Raw genomic sequence first — 19,450 nt, forward strand, 5'->3', positions numbered from 1 at the left:
TTATTTTTTCCTTTCCCTCTTTTGGTGGAATTAAAAAAGGTTGTCCACACTTGTCTTTATTTCCTCATATCCTATTCTACCCAATCTAGCATTGTTCCTCAAAAGCCATCACATTCCCAAATCCAGCAGACACTTCTCAGCTCACGCAGTTTAACCTTGCAATGTTATTGGATAATCTCCCAGCTCCCATGAATTTACGGTCTCTTGGAATTTCACTTTTTTCCAAATGTTTCAGCTCAGCTTCCTTTGCTGACTTTCCCTCTGCTCAATCTCTGTATGTTTGTTTTCAGAGCTCTATCCCTTCCTCTTTAACTCCATTCACTCCCTAAGTATTCTTTCAATTTCAATTTTTTCCTGGCTTAAAATTCTCAAATCTGATAATTCTTGCCTTTAGAAAAAAATCTACAGACCTGTTTACTGAGCTTTAGAGTTTTGCATCTGCAACTGCTTACTTTGTACTTCTCCATGTATGTCTAATACATATTTTAATTTTAGTATGTCCAAAGAGAATTCTTAATTTCCCTCTCTAAATTGGTTCCTTATGAAGTCCCTCCAATTTCAATAAAAGGCTCCATCATTCAGCTGGTGTTTAAGCCAAAAATCTCAGAATCATCCTTGATTTATTTTTCTTAAACTCTCATATCCCATTTATCCACAAGTCCATATTTTCTACCACCCAAATTCATTACAGCTCTCCATTCCCTACAAGCACTCCCCTAGTCTAAGCCGTCATCATTTTTTGCTTATTCCCAAATTGCCATTTGAACTGGCCCATTTCTTCCTCTCCATCCTCAATTCATAGCCCCATCTCAAGACCCCCCACACAACTTTGCTCCATTGATCACCTTCGTGTTCTTCAAACAAGTCAAGCTCTTTGCCATCCCAAGATTTTGCATTTTTCTTCTGCCTAGAATGTCAGCAATACTAAATCCACGCCAGCTTATCCCATTCTGACTCCACATTACCCTTCCAGATCCCTCTTGATTTTTACCTTCCCTAAACTAGCCCACCACTTACCTTATCACCTCATTACCTTATCTTGCTTACTTTTCCTTTATAAAGCATTTTAAAATTCTGAAATTACCTTATTTACTAGTTTGAAGTGTTTCTGCCCTGACTAGAAGCAGTATCAAAGCAGAAACTTGTCTTTTTGATTCATGTTTGTGTCCCGTGGGATGTCTGATACACAGTAGGCATTCCATAAATATTTTGTTAAATAACTGAATTGATAATTAAGTGAATGACTGATGTCATATTCCATTGAGATTCCCTAACCTTTTCATTCCTATCCAAATGACTCATCTTTACTCACTGGTGATAGCTTGATAGCTAGTTATCTAAGACAAGTTTTGTTCATTTACTTTCGATTCCGCCTGGAGTTATTAAACATTCTCCTTAATAATATAACAATAATGCCTTGAAAAGCTAGTAAGAAAACCAAAGGTTATGATGCTGATATAACTCAGAATATCTCCTGGCTGATGTGGGCAGTAAATGATGTTCACCCATCAATCATTTTTCCACTCCCTGCAACTGAATCTCCCTGGAGGAGTCATCAGATGCTCTCAATCTTGAAGATTGACAGGAAGTCCCTGCAGACACCAACTCTATGCAACATCAGGAGGGATTCTTGACACTAAGATTTAAAAGCCCCACTCTCAGAAAGATTTAGAAAACTCACAGGCTAAGTTCTAGTTATCACAGCTTCTGGAAAGGTGCAGAACATGAAGGTAAGGAAAAGTTTTATTTGAGACTTTTTAGCTATTTTATAAAAGCTGTATAGTGTTTTTTTTTTTCTAAATTCTTTCATATTTAATGTGTTTCAGAGTCAAACCTTGTGCCCTTAAAATATCAGATTCATTTGATTTTACAAAGAAAAAAATTCACTTATTCTCTTAAATCCTCGTTTGGGTTAAATAATTAAAATAAAATATTTCTAAATAATTTTTAAAAAAGATCTCTTTGTGAATTAACTAGATGATAAACTAGGGAACTCCCTTCTTTCCTACATTCTGAGTGCTCAAACAAAACATAGCAAAAAAAAAAAAAAAGGCGGGGGGTGTAATTGTCCAGGAGCCAAAGAAAAAAGTATGATTCTATAGGCACAGAAATGACTTTGATCGTTTCATGCAGGGATTCAAAAGTCTGGTGGTAATGACCTTGACCTTCTTCCTGGTGTTTTCTTTCATGGGAAATTGCAACAGTGCTCCGCAGGTAATCACAAGGAAAAACTGGGGCTCCTCTGTGCGCTGGGTACTCCTTCCTTCCTTCTTCCCTCCCCTCTATTTCTTCCCTTCTTTTCCTTCTTTCTTCTCCTTCTTTCCCTTCCCTTCCCTTTCTTTCGTTCCCTCCCCTCCCTTCTCGCTGATTTCTAATGCTGGGCTGGGCAGCAACGCTTCCCTAACTGCTTTCCTCTTCTTGGGTTGTAGAGACTCTTCGAGAGAAGGAACTGGACTCCTCAAGCTATGCTCTACCTGAAGGGTGCACGTATGTTCCAAACACTTTGCTCTTCCGATAGTGGTAAACGGGGAGCCTTAGGGGCGCATGAATCCGCGGGACAGAAGGGGGCCTGCGGGGAGAGAATCCTATCGAGTTCGTTCCCATAAATAATTGAGACCATCCTGGTCTCAGTTAATCAAGGAGAAAGGTCGAGGGTGGGGAGTGGGGTGGGGAGGATGATCAGAAATCCTCCAAGCCAAACCGGAAAGTAGTTGGCTCTTGCTCAAAGGAAGATTGGGGTTTCCCAGGCACACCGCCCCGGCTGGTGAGCGAGCCGCCGCCCCCTCCGACGCGCTGGGGGAGGCGCGCGGCTTTCCCGGTGGTCTCCTCCCCGATCCGCGCCTGGGGCCCGGAGCCCCGCACCCCCGCACGCCCCGGGTGGGAGCACCCGGCCTCGCCGCCCCGGCTCGCCCGCTCCTGGTGGGGCAACTCCGATCGGCCGGGCCGGGCGGGCGCTGAGCCCTTGTCTCGCCTTGGCAGAGGGGCGCCGCTTCCTTTCCGACCAGAGCCGGAGGAAGGACCTCTCCGACCGGCCGCCGCTCGGTGAGTGCGCGGGAACCAGGAGGCCGCGGGCGCCAGGAGACCGCGCGGGTCGGGAGGGCGCACCCCGCCCCCGGGAAGGCGGGCTCTGGGGCCGCCCGAGGAAGAGCCGGCCCCGCCCGGGCCCGCTGACCTCAAGGATAGAGATCCGGTGGCGGGAGCCGGGGTTCCGCTCCAGACAGCGGGGGACGGGGGGAGTGGCGGGGCGCGGGGTGGGGCGGAGAGGCCAGGATGGGTGTGAGAGCTGTGCGTCTGCCCCTAGAAACGTGCCTCCCGTTTAACGCAGGGTCTTTACAAGATTTTCTTTAAACGCTGTTGTTACCAATGTTATCATCATCGTCATTATTAAAATAGTGATTTGCCTAAAAACTTCAAACGCCTCTATTTTATTACTGAAAAGAACTATTAAAAGGTTCAAAGCCAGAAATAGTGAAGAAGTGGGGGGCCTTTAAGGATGGAGCCAGAGACTCTTTCACGATAAACTTTCCACGCCGTTGGATTAAAAAATAGCAACATCATTCATTTTGATAAACATTCAAGATTGCTGAAAATTACCAAGTCTACTCGTTTTGAAAAATACCAAACACCATTTTGAGCACATAGTAGGTGCTTATCAAATTTTGGTTTACCTTCTTCAAGCCGGCACCTTATTTACTGTAGGAGGTTAAGGTTTGTTTTCCCACTTCATTAGATAACCAAAATTTATGGTTTGTGTTGAATCAGGACGGTTTGTCTTCCACCAACTTGTTTGAAATAGTTTTGAATATTCTTCAGATTCTCTTTCAGTCAAATAATTGCCTTATATGTGGCCAAGAAGGTAGATTATTTTCTCAAACTGCTTTGGAAGGAATAAGAAAGAACTAGACTCCAGGCAGTGTGTGTGTGTGTGTGTGTGTGTGTGTGTGTGTGTGTGTGTGTGTGTAAGTAATAAGAAAGAACTAGACTCCAGGCAGTGTGTGTGTGTGTGTGTGTGTGTGGAAGGAATAAGAAAGAATTAGACTCCAGGCTGTGTGTGTGTGTGTGTGTGTGTGTGTGTGTGTGTGTGTGTGTTAGTCGTTCAGTCGTGTTTGACTCTTGCAATCCCACCAGGCTCCTCTGTCCATGGAATTTTCCAGGCAAAAATACTGGAGTTGGGTTGCCATTTCCTTCTCCTGGGAATCTTCCTGACCCAGGGATCAGACTCCAGGCAGAGTCCCGTCTAAACTTTTCCACTCAAGCATCCCATTTTAACCTCTGAGGGGGAAAATTCCTCCTGGGCTCTTTATCTTAATCCTCCTTGCTTTAGTGAAATTTGCTGTAGTATATATAGTTTAAATTCTCTTCCATTCCCTGTCGTACACAATATAACCAATTTTCAGCTTATAAAAATATCAGTCTGTGCAAGGGGCTCTTTGCTGAGCAATCAAAAAGCTATTTCACAGAGATTTTTCTAGTATTATAGCATAGTAGAATAAGACTTCCCTATATGAATATTTAGGATTCCCTGGTGACAGATGGTCGGGAAGATCCCCTGGAGAAGGGAATGGCAACCCACTCCAGTATTCTTGCTTGGGGAATCCTATGGACAGAGAAGCCTGGTGGGCTCCATGAGGTTGTGGAGTTGGACACAACTGAGCAACTAACGGTTACTTACTTATATAACGGTTACTTACTTATATGAATGTTCAAATGCTAATAGAACCTGTATATGTTTTTTCATTTCTCCAGAAAGACGAAGCCCAAATTCCCAACGACTAACTCTTCCAGAGGCAGCAGCTGTACTATTGGCTTTTTTGCAGAAACCACAAGAAGGTACAAGCATTAGTAAACTCTTTTAACTGCAGGACAGAGAAGCTTTGAGTGCTTTGGAGATTCTGTGTTGGGTGCAGCAAAGTTGCTTTTATTTATTTAGATTTTAAAAAGTAATTAACAGTTGCCCAGGCTATCAGAAATTAACAGAAATGTTTGTTATTTACAGACTACCATATTTCTCATTATAGTGAGTCCCAAGAATGTAAAAACATTTCCTTGATGAGATGGTGGGATTTCATGTTAATTCCATAATCCATAGCCTTTTGGAGCTTTTTTTTCTCTTAGAATCCTAGAGACTCCAACTTCATTATTTTATATTTGAAAAAACTGAGGCCAAGTAATCACAAATCCAGTTACTTGCTATTAAAATTTGAAGCAAATGAAATAGCTGAAAATCATTCATTTTTAACTTACTAACAGGGCAGTTTCTTATGGTTCACCCTAAGAGATATGGGCTCGTTCTGATGCTAAATGCTAAACCTGTGTGATTTGTGTTTCACTATTCTACTTCTTGGATTTTCCCACTGGCTCAGTGGGTAAAGAATCTTCTTTGCAACCCCGTGGACTGTAGCCAACCAGACTCTTCTGTCCATGGGATTTCCCAGGCAAGAATGCTAGAGTGGGTTGCCGTTTCTTCCTCGCAGGGATCTTCCTGACTGAGGGATCAAACCGGCATCTCCTGAATTGGCAGGTGGATTCTTTACCACTGAGCCACCTGGAAAGCTGTCTGGTGGTCAGAGCACAAACTGCTGGCCTGCTGCTCTGACACTTGTGCTGATGAAGAAAACCCTGTGCTCACTGCCTGGTACTGGATGGGCGATGTCTGGGCAAGGAAGAGAGCAGGAGGTTCTTTCTGGCTTCAGACTTACAGCTTTGTTGTGGAAAAACAAAACAAAAACAACCCTACAAGAAGTAAATGGAAGAGACGGGGATAAAGAGGTCTTTTGAACTCAGAGCAAGGTGGGGGTTGACTTGGTTGCATGGAGGAGATTATACTAGTTAATTCAGCAAGTCTGCATTGATGTCTGCTAGGTGCTAGGCCCTGTGGCAGATAGAGAAAAAAAGCAGGTTAAGCAAAAGAGCACGGTTAAGACAGCATCTCCTGCATTGGCAGGCAGATTCTTTACCACTAGCACCACCTGGGAAGCCCAGTACATTTATTAATAAGTCATTCATCCATAATAAGTGAATTACCTCCGAGGATTACCCACCTTTATCATCCATATGATATGGATGTAAATTTCCTCATTTACCTATGAGGAAATAGAAGCACAAAGACTGAATAGCTTGCCCACTCTCGGGAGGCAGGGACATACTTGAACTGAGCTGAGAAACAGGAGTAGCTGAGTCTTCATCTGAGAATTAATCACGTGGTCTATGGATTTTTAGCAGAGAGGGAACATGGTAAAGGAAGATGTAACTGGTTATGGCTCATAGGGTAACCATCAAAGCAGGAAAAATAGCTACAATATGAGAATATCTACTGTGTGTCAGATGTTAATGTCATCCTTGTAGCTCAGAAAACTGAACCTTCTGGAGTGTATATCCTTTCCTAAGGCCACGTAGTTAGTAAGAAGTGATATGGGGAGTTTAATTCAGGGCGGTGGGTATCTGTAACTTTTGCCATCTCTCAAATGGATGGTGATAAGAGGACAGCTGGAGAGGGGAGTCAGTGAGAAACGAGGGCAGTCATTCGGGAGTGGAGTCATGAAGTCAGTGGGGATGGAGGCTCAATGCTGAGGCATGCCACAAGGAGAGCAGATAACACAGGGTAACTCTTTGCTAAAAGCATAAAACAGAATGGATAAGCGATCAGGTCCTACTGTATAGCACAGGGAACTGTATCAAATATAGCAGAATGCTTAGTAAGAGTACAGAAATCAAAGGAGGAGGAAGATTGTGTTGAGTAGGAAGGGTCGTTAAAGAGGAGTGGGGTGGGGGCGTGGGAGGGAGACTCAAGAGAGAGGGGATATATGTATACTTGTAGCTGATTCACACTGTACACACCATTGTAAAGCAGTTATCCTCCAGTTTAAATTTTTTTCAATTAAATAATAATAAAATAAATTGCGGCTCACAAATCTTTCCCTTGCCCTGCCCAGTGGTATGATTTACTGCTGCTGTGCCCATTCTGAAAGCTTGTTTGGAGGGAATTTGGGAAAGGAAATTAGACTGCAGAGGTAAGAGAAAGTGGACGCTTGCTGGCATGGCCTTCAGAATTCTTGCAATGAAAAGGTGAGAAATAGTTGAGTCATGGGTAGAGGATGCTGCCTGCAACATTTGGCATTCTTGCTGAGTTTTGAAGTCAGTAGGAGGACAGCAGAAGTTGCGATGAGTGGATCGTGAAGTCTGAGATTTCATTGCTGGGAAGATTTGCAGAGCCAGAAAGGAAAGTGAGCTGGAAGGGAGAAAGGAGAGCTCGTTTTAAAGAGAAAGAGAAGGGAAACTTCCCTGACAGTCCAGTGTCTGAGACTTTGAGTTCCCAAGGCAGGGGGCCTCTGGTCAGGAACTAGGTCCCACATGCCACAACTCAGACCTAGCACAGCCAAATAAATAAATATTTTTTAAAAAATAAAGAGGAGGAGAAGGATCTTCATTAGAAACTACAGAATGATTTGACTCTAGGTCTCCATTTCAAATCTTTTGGAATAATAAATTCAAATTTTTAGGTCTTTAAGTTTCTGAAGTGGCTTGTCTCTGATGATGAAATTAGAAAACAAAATTTTATTAGTCTAAATTGATGGGAAATTTTGGATTCTTTACATGATAGATTAATCAGTGTTCACCTTTATATTTTCATTCTGAAGTCCCTAGATATGATTTGGACTGACTCTTTGCAACCTCATGGGAATTCTTCAGGCCAGAATACTGGAGTGATAGCCTTTCCCTTTTCCAGGGGATCTTCCCAACCCAGGGATCAAACCCAGGTCTCCTGCATTGCAGGCGGATTCTTTACCAGCTGAGCCAGAAGGGAAGCCCTTATTTTAAGTAGTGGATTATTATTTCAGTGGAGGATATACAGGGATGATTCCTTTCTTGGCTTTTTTTCCTTTCCTTTAAATACACACTGCCCTATATAAAACAGATCACTAATGAGGACCTACTGTGTGGCACAGAGAACTTTACTCAATACTCTGTAATGACCTATATGCGAAAAGAAGTGGATACATGTGTATGTGTAACTGATTCACTTTGCTCTACAGAAGAAACTAACACTATAATAAATATTTTTAATGTTTTAATTTAAAGAATAAATAGAGCATCTGATTTTCTTCAGTACTTTGAAGTTTGGTAGCAATTCAGGTTAAACTAACTCGGATATTCCAACTATAATGTAACTCACCAGGGGAAAGTGGTTTTCTCTAGAGATGACCTTAGACAAAATGAACAGTGAAATTTTGCCTCTGGTGACTTCCTCTCCCTTCCCCATTGTCAGTTTCAGCCCTTAGACCCAGTTTTAATTCTAGAAACCTAGTGTCCTCTCAGTCTGCTATTCCCACACAAGAGGTGATTCCTCCTGCTCTGAAGTTTTGCAATCCCATCCAGCTAAGAAGTATCCCTTCTTTTTGTCTTCCTTCCACCCCAGGCCTCTAGTTCAGCTAATAAGATAATATATGTTCCTTTGGCATCTTTCCTAACCAAAGTGTATTTTAACAGGAAATATAGAAACAGTGGGACTTCCCAGGTGGTGCTAGTGGTAAAGAATCTGCCAGCTAGTGCAGGAGATGTAAGAGACTCGGGTTTGATCCCTGGATCAGAAGATCCCCTGGAGGAAGTCATGGCAACCAACTCCAGTATTCTTGCCTGGAGAATCCCATGGACAGAGGAGCCTGGCAGGCTACAGTCCATAGGGTCGCACAGAGTCGGACATGAATAAAGCAAATTAGCATGCATGCACACATAGAAACAATACCTTGATGCGAGTGCGTGGTTCTACTAGTGGATATTTTAGACACGAGGCATATTTAGAGAAAGACGTGGCCTTTTTGGATTTCTATTAAACACACCATGTAAATTCATTCACTGTGGAGACCCACATGTTAGATATGAATTCTCTGATGGGTCCAAAGCTGAGGGAGGAAATTTTGTAACAAAATCAATCAGAATCCAATTAGGGGGCATTCCGTAGCAGAGGGCATGAGTCGACATAATGTAAGGGGGGAAATCAAATGTTTACTTCCTGAGGTTCTCTTCATCTTGTGTCTTCTTCTTATAAAAAACAGGATGTGTTTATGTTACATATTTTTTTTCCCTTACAGCTGGAGAAGAAAACTTGGATCAAACCAGATTCCTAGAAGACAGTCTGCTAAACTGGTGACAATATACCGGATTCCATTCAATTATCATTCTATTCTTGTTGAAAACATGAGCCATGTGAATAAAGTCTGCGGACCCTTTTTCCTTCATTTGTAATCTTAGGAACATGTGCAGCCAGTTTTATTCTTCCAGAAGCTAAAGTGATGCTGCATTCTTAGAACATCATTGCTTTCTTCCATGACTTCAGGTCCTGTTTAGATTACCTGGTATCTTACTCTTGAATTTAACCCATTTATAGTTATTAGGTTGAAGACTCTTTAAAGTGTTCCTTCTTTTTGTTACAATACCCATCTTGATTTAATCATTCTTAGTTTTTTTTTTGTTTTTTTTTTTTCATTTTATTACCCACTTGCATTGTCTTAGCACTCAACAGTGAATCTCCTCTCCTTTCCCCCCTTTCCTCACCTCCAAGGAGAGAGAGGTGGGAAGCATGGGAGGATGGGAAAGAGTGAAATGTGATTGTCAGTATCCAGGAGAGGTGAGTTGTCAGGAAGGGAAGCAGGGGGATGACTGGGAAGAAGCCCTGTGATCAGTCAGGACACTGCAGTTGCTGAGGGAGGGGACCCTTGGTGAGGCAGGAGGCAGTGGAAGGTTCTACAGCGGGGTGCTCCCCCTGTGCTCTCTGGGGATTTCCTTGAATTCAGTTTAGAAACGAGGATCTAAAAATTACTGGAAAATAAGATGGAAACACACTCCACTCCTGGATATACTGTACAAAAGAAATGAATCATTTTTTTTAGAGCCATTTTCCTTGGCTAAGCAGATTCAAAGATTGCTTATTCTAACTGTCTAGAACTTGAGGCTTTATTTGCCCCTGGAGGAGGAAATAGCAACCCACTCCAGTGTTCTTGCCTAAGAAATCTCAAGGACAGAGGAGCTTGGCAGGCTGCAGTTCACAGGATTGCAAAGAGTCAGACATGACTGAGAGATTGAGCACAAACTAGACTTTATTTGCATTAAAACATAACATAAAGGCACCCCGAGAATGTAAGTGCATGATACTATGCCTCGTTTATTTTTAAATTCAACTATAAAGTCAACAGTTTTTCAGTACTGTCTGAAAAATAAAATATGCACTACCTATACCAAGCATATAGTATATTTATTTGGAATTACAATATGACCAGCATGTTAATTATTTCTGACTTAATTAATTGAAAATTGTTACTGATAATTGTCATAAGTGGAAAGCATTGTCAATTCTTATTATCATCAGTACATAAGCTATTAGTAGGTAAAGAATATCATTATATGAATGTCTCTGTAACTTGGAATTACAGTTTTACTGTATTAAGTAAACAAAAGCCTATATGTAAGATGTATCTGTATCTCATTTCATAATTGAATAACGAAACTGTTTTCAAGTTAATGTAACACGGCTCTCTGCCAAAAACTTAATATGCTAGCATTAAAAAATTCTTTGTGGTATTATAATAGATGCCTGTCATTAATTATTATTTGATTTTAAAATGGATTTCCTCGATAGTATAAATGTCCAGTCTATTGAGAATTATTTACTCACCTGACATAGATTTGCACATTTGAGCTACTTAAATACTATGTCTATTTGCAGGATACATTTAAAGTCTATCTAACAAAGTAATTCTTCCACCTAGAACAATCTCAAGCATTTCCCACTAAAACAGAGCTTTTATAAGCTGTCTAAATGGCCAACAGCTGTTAAAATATTATCAGCTCCAATATTAGAAGTATTTGAACTTCCCGAACATTCTTCTGCTATAAAGATGTGTTCATTAACACAGTAGTTGCATAAAGACCCCTATGCCTGGTTTGCTATAACCTTCTATCTCTCCTGGAGTGTCTTTGCAATTCTCTTTATTGCTGCCTTTTCAAAACTGAAATGAATCAAGTGATCAGTGGTCAAAATTTTTCACATTGTATGACTTGTATTTTATTTACAATTTTTCAGAATTATTCAACCTTCTGCTTTACTTTTTTAAAAATTTGAGTATAGTTGCTTTATCCCTGGAGAAGGGTATGGCAACACACTTCAGTATTCTTGCCTGGAGAATCCCATGGACCGAGGAGCCTAGAAGGTTATAGTTCATATGGTTGCAAAGAGTTGGACACAACTGAAGCGACTTAGCATGCATGCATGCATAGTTGCTTTATAATTTGTGTTAGTTTCTGCTGTACAACAAAGTGAATCCGCTATATATATATGTATATATATATATCCATGTATCCCCGCTCTTCAGCCTCTCTCCCATCACCCCCCATCCCACACCTCTAGGTCATCATATAGCAACTTCACACTAGCTATCTGCTTTGCACATGGTAATGTATATACATGAGTGCTACTGTCTCAGTTCATCCCACCTCCCTTTGAGTAACTCATCCCACCTCCACCCTCCCCTTCCCCCTGCCCCGCATATCCACAAGTCCATTCTCTACATCTGCGTCTCTATTCCTGCCCTCCAAGAGGTTTGTATGGCCTGTACTTTAAAACTGGGAAATGTTTGCCTCCTATCCATATCTATGTCCTAAAATACCCCACTTCTAGATTGGCCTTGCAGCCACTTTCATACCCTCCAGTTGCTCTCGCCCTCTTTGCTCTATATCCTTCTTCCCCTGTGCTACGTGGCCTCCGGGTGGGCTCGCAATTATCTTCTGTTTCCCTGGGCTTCCCCAGTGGATGCCGTCTCTCCCCCAAGTCCCACATCACCGTGGTGATCCTAAACAAGGAGAGAAGGAGATAGGTCCTAACAGGTTACCTCCAAGTAGCATTTCTTCTTTACCTGCTGATGAGAAATAAAAGTCTATATCCCACCAACCCTGAGTTACATTATTTTACCTTGGCCTCAGGAGAAAGCGCAATTGGAAATGCAACTTCCTGGCTTCCTCTTACTGGACTATAAATTCCTTTAGGAAATGTTCATGTCTAATTTGATTTCATCCTTAAAATCGTAATGTCAAATGGGCAACTGTGTCTCCCACATTACTTCAGAGAAATTTAGTCTCCCCATAAGATGTCTCTTTGAATATCTTCAAGTATGCACTTAACCAATCCCTCTTCTGAGACCTCCTGAAAAGCTATTTGAATAGCACTTGTAATATTTTTTTTTTCTTTTGGTCTTGCTTAATCTCACAAGACCTCCAAAAATTGGCGGTGTAAGGTTTCCTTTCTTGCTTCTACATGAGTTAGTCTGCACGGCAATGCTGGAGACTAAGCTCAAGTAGAGGCAAGAAAGGCGGCACACATTGAATAGCACTTGTAATATTTTATATTCCCATCTGTATATGTAACGCCAGCTCTATTCACCCTTCTTCCTACCATAGAAGGAAAGCAAAGCAAAACAAAGTCGCTCAGTCGTGTCTGCTCTGCGACCCCTTGGACTGTACCTACCAGGCCCCTCCGACCATGGGATTTTCCAGGCAAGAATACTGGAGTGGGTCGCCATTTCCTTCTCCAGCCATACAAGGAAGGGTCACACAATGCTTAAAAAAAAAAAGTCTTGCTGTCAGCTGGTCAAGCACACAGTTTTCTATAGTTCCTGACCTCCAGTTTATGGATACATACATGTTTTTTCTTTCTTTTTTTTTTTTTGACCTCGCTCCATGGCATGTGGGAATTTTGTTCCCTTACCAGGGATTGAACCCACACCCCCTCATTGGAAGCATGGAGTCTTCACAACTGGACCACCAGGGAAATCCCATACATTCTTTATTTTTTCCTTTTTTATACATACATTCTTTAAGAGCATCAATTTTCTTATCCGTTTCTTTCATTAAAATCGTGTATAAGGCACTATGATAGGCACAGAGTCATCTAATGATCCCCTTGGTTGTTCCTCACTGAGCTTTGTCAAACTTGGGAAGATGACAACCAAACACTGAACTTTGTCAGTCTTGGGGAAAGAACAACTAAACACGAGCTTTGTCAGTTTTGGGGAAATGACAACTAAGTGCCTGGAGCAAAGGGTTGCCGTCAGATGGCAGCAGCTGTCTGAAGAGAGGACCAAATGCAGGGTAGAAATTGATTCCTACACATGCCACTGGAAGCCAAGTGTTTGCAAACCAGTCTTTCCCCATGACCTGCACCATTTGTACTCATTTCTAATCAGAAAACTATTCTTTCATTTTAAAATGAAACTTGAATTTTAAAGTTTTAAGTATTTAAGTATACTTAAGTATTAAATACTTAAGTATTTAAGTATTTTAAGTATTTAAGAAGTAATACTTCTTAAAGTATTAAGAAGTTATAGCTTCTATAGAGTTCATGCTTTCAACATCTTACCAATCAAGAGGATCACTTGAATATACACATCACAACAGCACATCACTTTACTAGGGATATATCTTCATAGTTATTGCAAGAGTGAAACCCATTTTTATCATGAGATCTTTCTGGTGCTTCAGCAAATGGGTATTTGAATTGTAATACAAATCTATTTCATATTTTGTTTTTCTAATCTCCTCTGTAGAGCTTTCCAAACTGCTTTGCAGATGCTGGGTTAATTGGAAGCCATTGGGCATTTTTTAAAAAGTAGGATTTAGGTAACTTTTTTTCCTTCCCCACAAACCTCTAAGTGAGGGAGTTTGCCATGATCTTCCATTTTGGTCTGAGATGTTGACAATAGAAGAGCTAGAATTTAGGGCAATAGAAGAGCTTGAATTCAGGGTCAATAGTAGAGCTAGAATTCAGTTTCCACTAGTCTTTCATGATCTGATTCCAGCTTGAGCTTCATCCAGCCCAGCATTTCTCATGATGTACTCTGCATATAAGTTAAATAAGCAGGGTGACAATATACAGCCTTGATGTACTCCTTTGCCTATTTGGAACCAGTCTGTTGTTCCATGTCCAGTTCTAACTGTTTCTTCTTGACCTGCATACAGATATCTCAGGAGGCAGGTCAGATGGTTTGGTATTCCCATCTCTTTCAGAATTTTCCACAGTCTGTTGTAATCCACACAGTCAAAGGCTTTGGTGTAGTCAATAAAGCAAAAGTAGATGTTTCTCTGGAACTCTCTTGCTTTTTTGATGATCCAACAGATGTTGGCAATTTGATCTCTGCTTCCTCTGATTTTTCTAAATCCAGCTTGAACATCTGGAAGTTCTTCTTTTAACTTATTTAACTTACATGCAGGGTACATCATGAGAAATGCTGGGCTGGATGAAGCACAAGCTGGAATCAAGATTACTGGGAAAAATATCAGTAACTTCATATACGCAGATAACACCACCCTTATGGCAGAAAGCAAAGAACTGAAGAGCCTCTTGATGAAAGTGAAAGAGGGGAGTGAAAAAGTTGGCTTAAAGTTCAACTTTCAGAAAACTAAGATCATGGCATCTTGGTCCCATCACTTCATAGCAAATGGATGGAGAAACAATGGAAACAGTGACAGACTTTATATTTTAGGGCTCCAAAATCACTGCCAATGGTGACTGCAGCCATCAAATTAAAAGATGCTTGCTCCTTGGAAGAAAAGTTATGACCAACCTAGACAGCTATTAAAAAGCAGAGACATTACTTTATCAACAAAGGTCTATCTAGTCAAAGCTACGGTTTTTCCAGTAGTCATGTATGGATGTGAGAGTTGGACTATAAAGAAAGCTGAGCACTGAAGAATTGATTCTTTTGAACTGTGGTGTTGGAGAAGACTCTTGAGGGTCCCTTGGACAGCAAGGAGATTCAACCAGTCCATCCTAAAGGAAATCAGTCCTGAATGTTCCTTGGAAGGACTGATGCTGAAGCTGAAACGCCAATACTTTGGCCACCTGATGTGAAGAGTTGACTCATTGGAAAAGACCCTGATGCTGGGACAGATAGAAGGCAGGAGGAGAAGGGGTCAATAGAGGATGAAATGGTTGGATGGCATCACTGACTCGATGGACATGAGTAGTCTGAGTAAACTCCGGGAGTTGGTGATGGACAGGGAAGCCTGGTGTGCTGCAGTCCATGAGGTCGCAAAGAGTTGGACATGACTAAGCAACTGAACTGAACTGCATGATCTGATACACTGTCATTGTTTCTTTTCCTTCTGTAAAAATTATAGGTTATTTATTTATTTAGTTTTGGCTGTGCCGGGTCATGATTGCCGCACACAGGCTTTCTCTAGTAGCAGCAAGAGGGGGCTACTCTTCTTTGTGGTGTGTGGACTTCTCATTGCAGTGGTTCCCTCTGTTGTGGAGCATCGGCTCTAGGCACTTGGACTTCAGTAATTGTGGCCCATGGGCGTAGTTATGCCATGGCATGAGGAATCTCCCAGACCAGAGATCGAACCCATGTCCCCTGCATTGGCAGAAGGACTCTCAGCCACTCTCAACCATTCTCAATCAGGGACCACGAGAGAAGTCCCTGTTTCTCTTTATTGCCATCAACAACCCAAAATTGAGCAGACTTAAAGAGAACCTCTACAGACCTGGGCCAACCAATAAGCCAACCAAGGCGTTCTCTGTTACGGAAAAATAATCCACAGGTGAATGTGGGCTTCTTTTTGTTTTTTGCCAATTTAGGTTTAACTACATTCAAAACATTAATATGTTTAACTACAACCATTCAACAATGTTTCAGAGACACTGTCCTTCTTATAATAGACTCTCTATTTTCTTTTGCTAATATTTTTTAAAGATAGTTTTAAATGTTATCCTTCATAAGGCACTATTTTATAGTGTTTTTGAACGTATTATTTAAATGCCTAAAAGAATTTTAAACAAGACATTATCAATGCAGTTAAACTTTAAATATTGATATATTTATTCATATGAATTTAACAATTTATCCCCTATGAAAGACTAACCAAGTTTTCAAAAAGAGCTTCCTTTTACACAATAGAAAAAGCTGATATAGTCAGGTGGCACAATACAGATAACATCTTCCCACCATTAATTTGAGAAGTGACCTTGTACATATGCATTAACATAGCAAGATCTGGATTTTGGATAGCTATTGTCTTATGGAATTTGATGCAAAAGTAAGCTTAAATTCATGGTTCTGATTCATGTGAAAATTAAAAGTAATCACTAAAGGCCAAATTATTTAAAATATAAACGTAGAACACATTCAAGGCTAAGGTCAGGATCCTTTGGGGGCGGGATGGCAGACTTGTTTAGTAGGTATAGAAGCTGTATAAACACTAAGCAAAGGGTTATGGTGATGATAATTAAAAAATCGACATTAGGAAATGAAAATTCTTACCGCTTAAAATAACCATTTTTAAAAACACTTCCAGTTTTCTTCCTATAATTAGGTCATGTTTCTCATGACCTACACTGATTGGAGAAAAGGAATTGGGGAAAATAACTGGGATTTCATTATAAATTGCCAAATTGCCATTCACTTAACCTCCTCCATTTTTTAGGCAGAGAATAAATCCCATTGTAACACTGAGAGGAAGACAGTGAAACGTGTGGCATTTCCATTTCTGTCAATAATCATTCTTACTATGTTCTCACTAAGTTAGCCTGTTGGACCGGAGCGGAGTTCAATTCTTGTATTCTCCGTGCTGCTTCTTCTTCCCACGAGGAACGTGACTCAGAGAAAACGGCGACTTGATATTTAACCGATCCCTTTCGGCCTCTTCTTCCTCGTCATATCTTTCATCCTCATTGTCATCCTCCGCATCGCTGCTCTGAGGACTGGAGGCCTGAGATCCCGAAGGCGACGGTGGTACCGAGGAGGGCCTGGGATACTTGAACCCTTCTGTCTGTCAAAGCCAAAAATAAGACACGAAACATCAGAAGGACTTCTTGATTTTTCAGTGAGGTAAACACTTGGCATGTGCATTTATTAAAATCACAGTTGGATATTTTTTGTGGTCTGTTCAGGGGCTATTAATTTTGATTTAATTTTCCTCTAGTACCACCAAGTTCAAGAGAGATTCTAAATAAATAGCTTCGTTTTACGGAGCACTGAAATGTGCCAGGTGCTGTGTGTATGTGTGATCGTATTTAATCTCCAACCAATCTGTTCCATTTACAGAAGAAAATTGAGGGTCCAAGAGGGTCCAAATGATTTGCTCAAGGTCATAGAGCAGATGGTAGAGCAAAGATTGGTTCCAGAAGACCTGATATTTTCAGAGCCTCTACAGACCTGGGCCAACTAATGGGCCAGTCAAGATGTTCACTGTGATCTAAGTGTAACAATTCTCAATTCTGGAAAAAACTAATCCATGGGTGAATGTGGGTTTTGGTTTTTTTTTTTTTTTTTTTGGTCAGTTTAGGTTTAACTACATTTAAAACATTGTGCTGCAGTTCATGGGGTCGCAGAGTCGGACAGGACTGAGCGACTGAACTGAACTGAAAACATTAATACATTTAACTACAATCATTCAGCAATGTCTCAGAGATACTGTCCTTATTATAATTAAGTAGGCTATTTATTTTTGCTAGTATTTTTACGATGATTTTTGGGATGATCTGGCTGTGACTACCCGAGAGACTTTAATATCTACTGCCATGATACCCTGTTGAGATTATCAGTCTCTATTTCATCCTTCAGATTTACTCAGTCAAACTGCAGAACATGGGCAGCCTGCATATCCACGGAAGCCACCACTAGAAAGATTCCTGGAAGCCAGGCCACTTCGTTGACCTCGAAATTCCACCAGTTCCATTTATTTCAGTTAATGAGCATTTATCACTAGGTTTTAATCAATTGCCCTTCTACCTAAGATGCACTGAGATAACTCAGTTGATAAGCAGACACGAGCACCACCTATAGGACAGACACCCTAATGCCACTGGGGAAACAAAGACGAAAAACATGATGCTTCATCCATCAGGAAAACAAATGTAACAGCACTTGTCATTCTGAATTTCTTTCAACTATTTTTAGACACTGTTATGTCATATATGTACAATCACTTCAAGACTCATACTTTACCTGAAAGCGATACAAAACAAGAGAAAAAAAAGCTGAGTCCTATACTTAGCATAGGAGTTCAATACTTATTAAGTTGAATTAGTTGAATAAATGGATGAATATAGCTGAATTATCATTCAGGGTAGTGACCACCTCTGAATAATCTAAGCAAGTCACTCTGAGGATATGGACATGGGGACTGAAATTTATATACTGAGGGATTTATGAAACCCTTTCATCTCCTCTGTTAGCAACTTTTACCTCAGGTTAGCTCTCTAGATCTGGTCCTCAAACACCAAATAAAGGTGAACATAAGGTATTGGGCAAAATTGCTTATGGTAAAAATGACTCCTGATTGAAAAACTACATCTACATTTGGAGTATTATAAATACTTGACAAAGATCTCTGGCTTTTAGAAATCCTTGAATTTGATGACTCTTATAATTGGTCCCAATCCTTGCAGAGACCACAGAAGCTTATCAGTGAAGATTTACATGAGATGTTGGCTCTTGTGGGGCATGGAACTACTAAGCTAAAATAGATGTCGTGGTCAACAGCAGGGGTTTCATCTTTTTGCTCCTACGTGTCCACCTGGTGGGGAGGGGACACAGAAGTTCAGCTCTTAGACCTCTGTGTAGATGGCTGTGAGGACTTATTCCATTGGAGAGAGACGTCTGATACTGCTCTACCTAGAGCTGCGTTTCCTTCTAAGTAAATGTGATGACAAGTAGTCTGTTCTAGTCTCATGAACATAAATGTCTCAGCTGGTGGGCATGGCTGAATGGAACAGAAATGGTCATCTAGTCCAATTTCTTCTATGGTGCTTGAAGTCTCTCTATTATTCTTGCCGAGTCATCAACCCGGAGAAGGCAATGGCACCCCACTCCAGTACTCTTGCCTGGAAAATCCCATGGACCGAGAAGCCTGGTAGGCTGCAGTCCATGGGGTCGCGAAGAGTCGGACACAACTGAGCGACTTCACTTTCACTTTTCACTTTCGTGCATTGGAGAAGGAAATGGCAACCCACTCCAGTATTGTTGCCTGGAGAATCCCAGGGACAGGGATGCGTGGTGGGCTGCTGTCTATGGGGTCGCACAGAGTCGGACACGACTGAAGCGACTTAGCAGCAGCAGCAGCAACCAATATTTAAACATCTCCTTGGATAGCAAATTCACTTCTGATGAAAGCAGTCCAGTTTACTTTTAGACCGCTCTCAAAAGAACAGATGTCTCAGAGAAGCTTCAGGCACCAAAGCATGAGAGTTTTCATTTGAAAGTGCTTCTCCAGTGACACGAAGTAGCTGACTGCTGACCCTAGGTATAGGCTAACTGAACCGAGGGCTTAGAGATGGTCGACTTGTCAGTTTCTCTACTTGTTTTGTTGCAACACTATGAAAAAGTACAATAATTTGTGAATTTAGCTACTTTCAAATAAAAGGACTTACTGCACATAAACCACTTAGCTTTCAAAACAAACA

At 41.1% G+C, this 19,450-nt stretch overlaps 2 protein-coding genes across 8 annotated transcripts in view; one reads left to right on the forward strand and one right to left on the reverse strand.

Moving 5' to 3' along the window:
* The first annotated feature begins 1,383 nt into the window (after positions 1-1,383).
* SPX (spexin hormone) lies at positions 1,384-10,581 on the forward strand. 4 transcript variants are annotated; one of them, XM_070453739.1, is made up of 6 exons: positions 1,406-1,730; positions 2,134-2,253; positions 2,430-2,487; positions 2,980-3,042; positions 4,747-4,830; positions 9,090-10,581. In XM_070453739.1, the coding sequence occupies exons 1-6, from the start codon at positions 1,725-1,727 to the stop codon at positions 9,146-9,148; spliced, it is 390 nt and encodes a 129-aa protein (XP_070309840.1). In that variant the 5' UTR covers positions 1,406-1,724; the 3' UTR covers positions 9,149-10,581. The 4 variants fall into 4 exon arrangements, with proteins under 4 accessions (XP_070309842.1, XP_070309840.1, XP_070309843.1 ...); XM_070453741.1 differs by lacking the exon at positions 2,980-3,042 and having other exon boundaries at positions 1,384-1,730; XM_020869503.2 differs by lacking the exon at positions 1,406-1,730 and having other exon boundaries at positions 2,103-2,214.
* A 5,261-nt stretch (positions 10,582-15,842) lies between these two features.
* Positions 15,843-19,450, reverse strand: part of GYS2 (glycogen synthase 2) — a 59,179-nt gene continuing 55,571 nt past the window's right edge. For all 4 annotated transcript variants that reach the window (XM_070453734.1, XM_070453737.1, XM_070453738.1 and 1 more), the window contains one exon: positions 15,843-16,815. In XM_070453734.1, coding sequence (XP_070309835.1) covers positions 16,594-16,815 — 222 coding nt within the window. In that variant the 3' untranslated portion in view covers positions 15,843-16,593. The remainder of the gene's footprint in view (positions 16,816-19,450) is intronic.

This window comes from Odocoileus virginianus, chromosome 23, assembly GCF_023699985.2.
Source record: "Odocoileus virginianus isolate 20LAN1187 ecotype Illinois chromosome 23, Ovbor_1.2, whole genome shotgun sequence".
Lineage (NCBI taxonomy): Eukaryota > Metazoa > Chordata > Mammalia > Artiodactyla > Cervidae > Odocoileus > Odocoileus virginianus.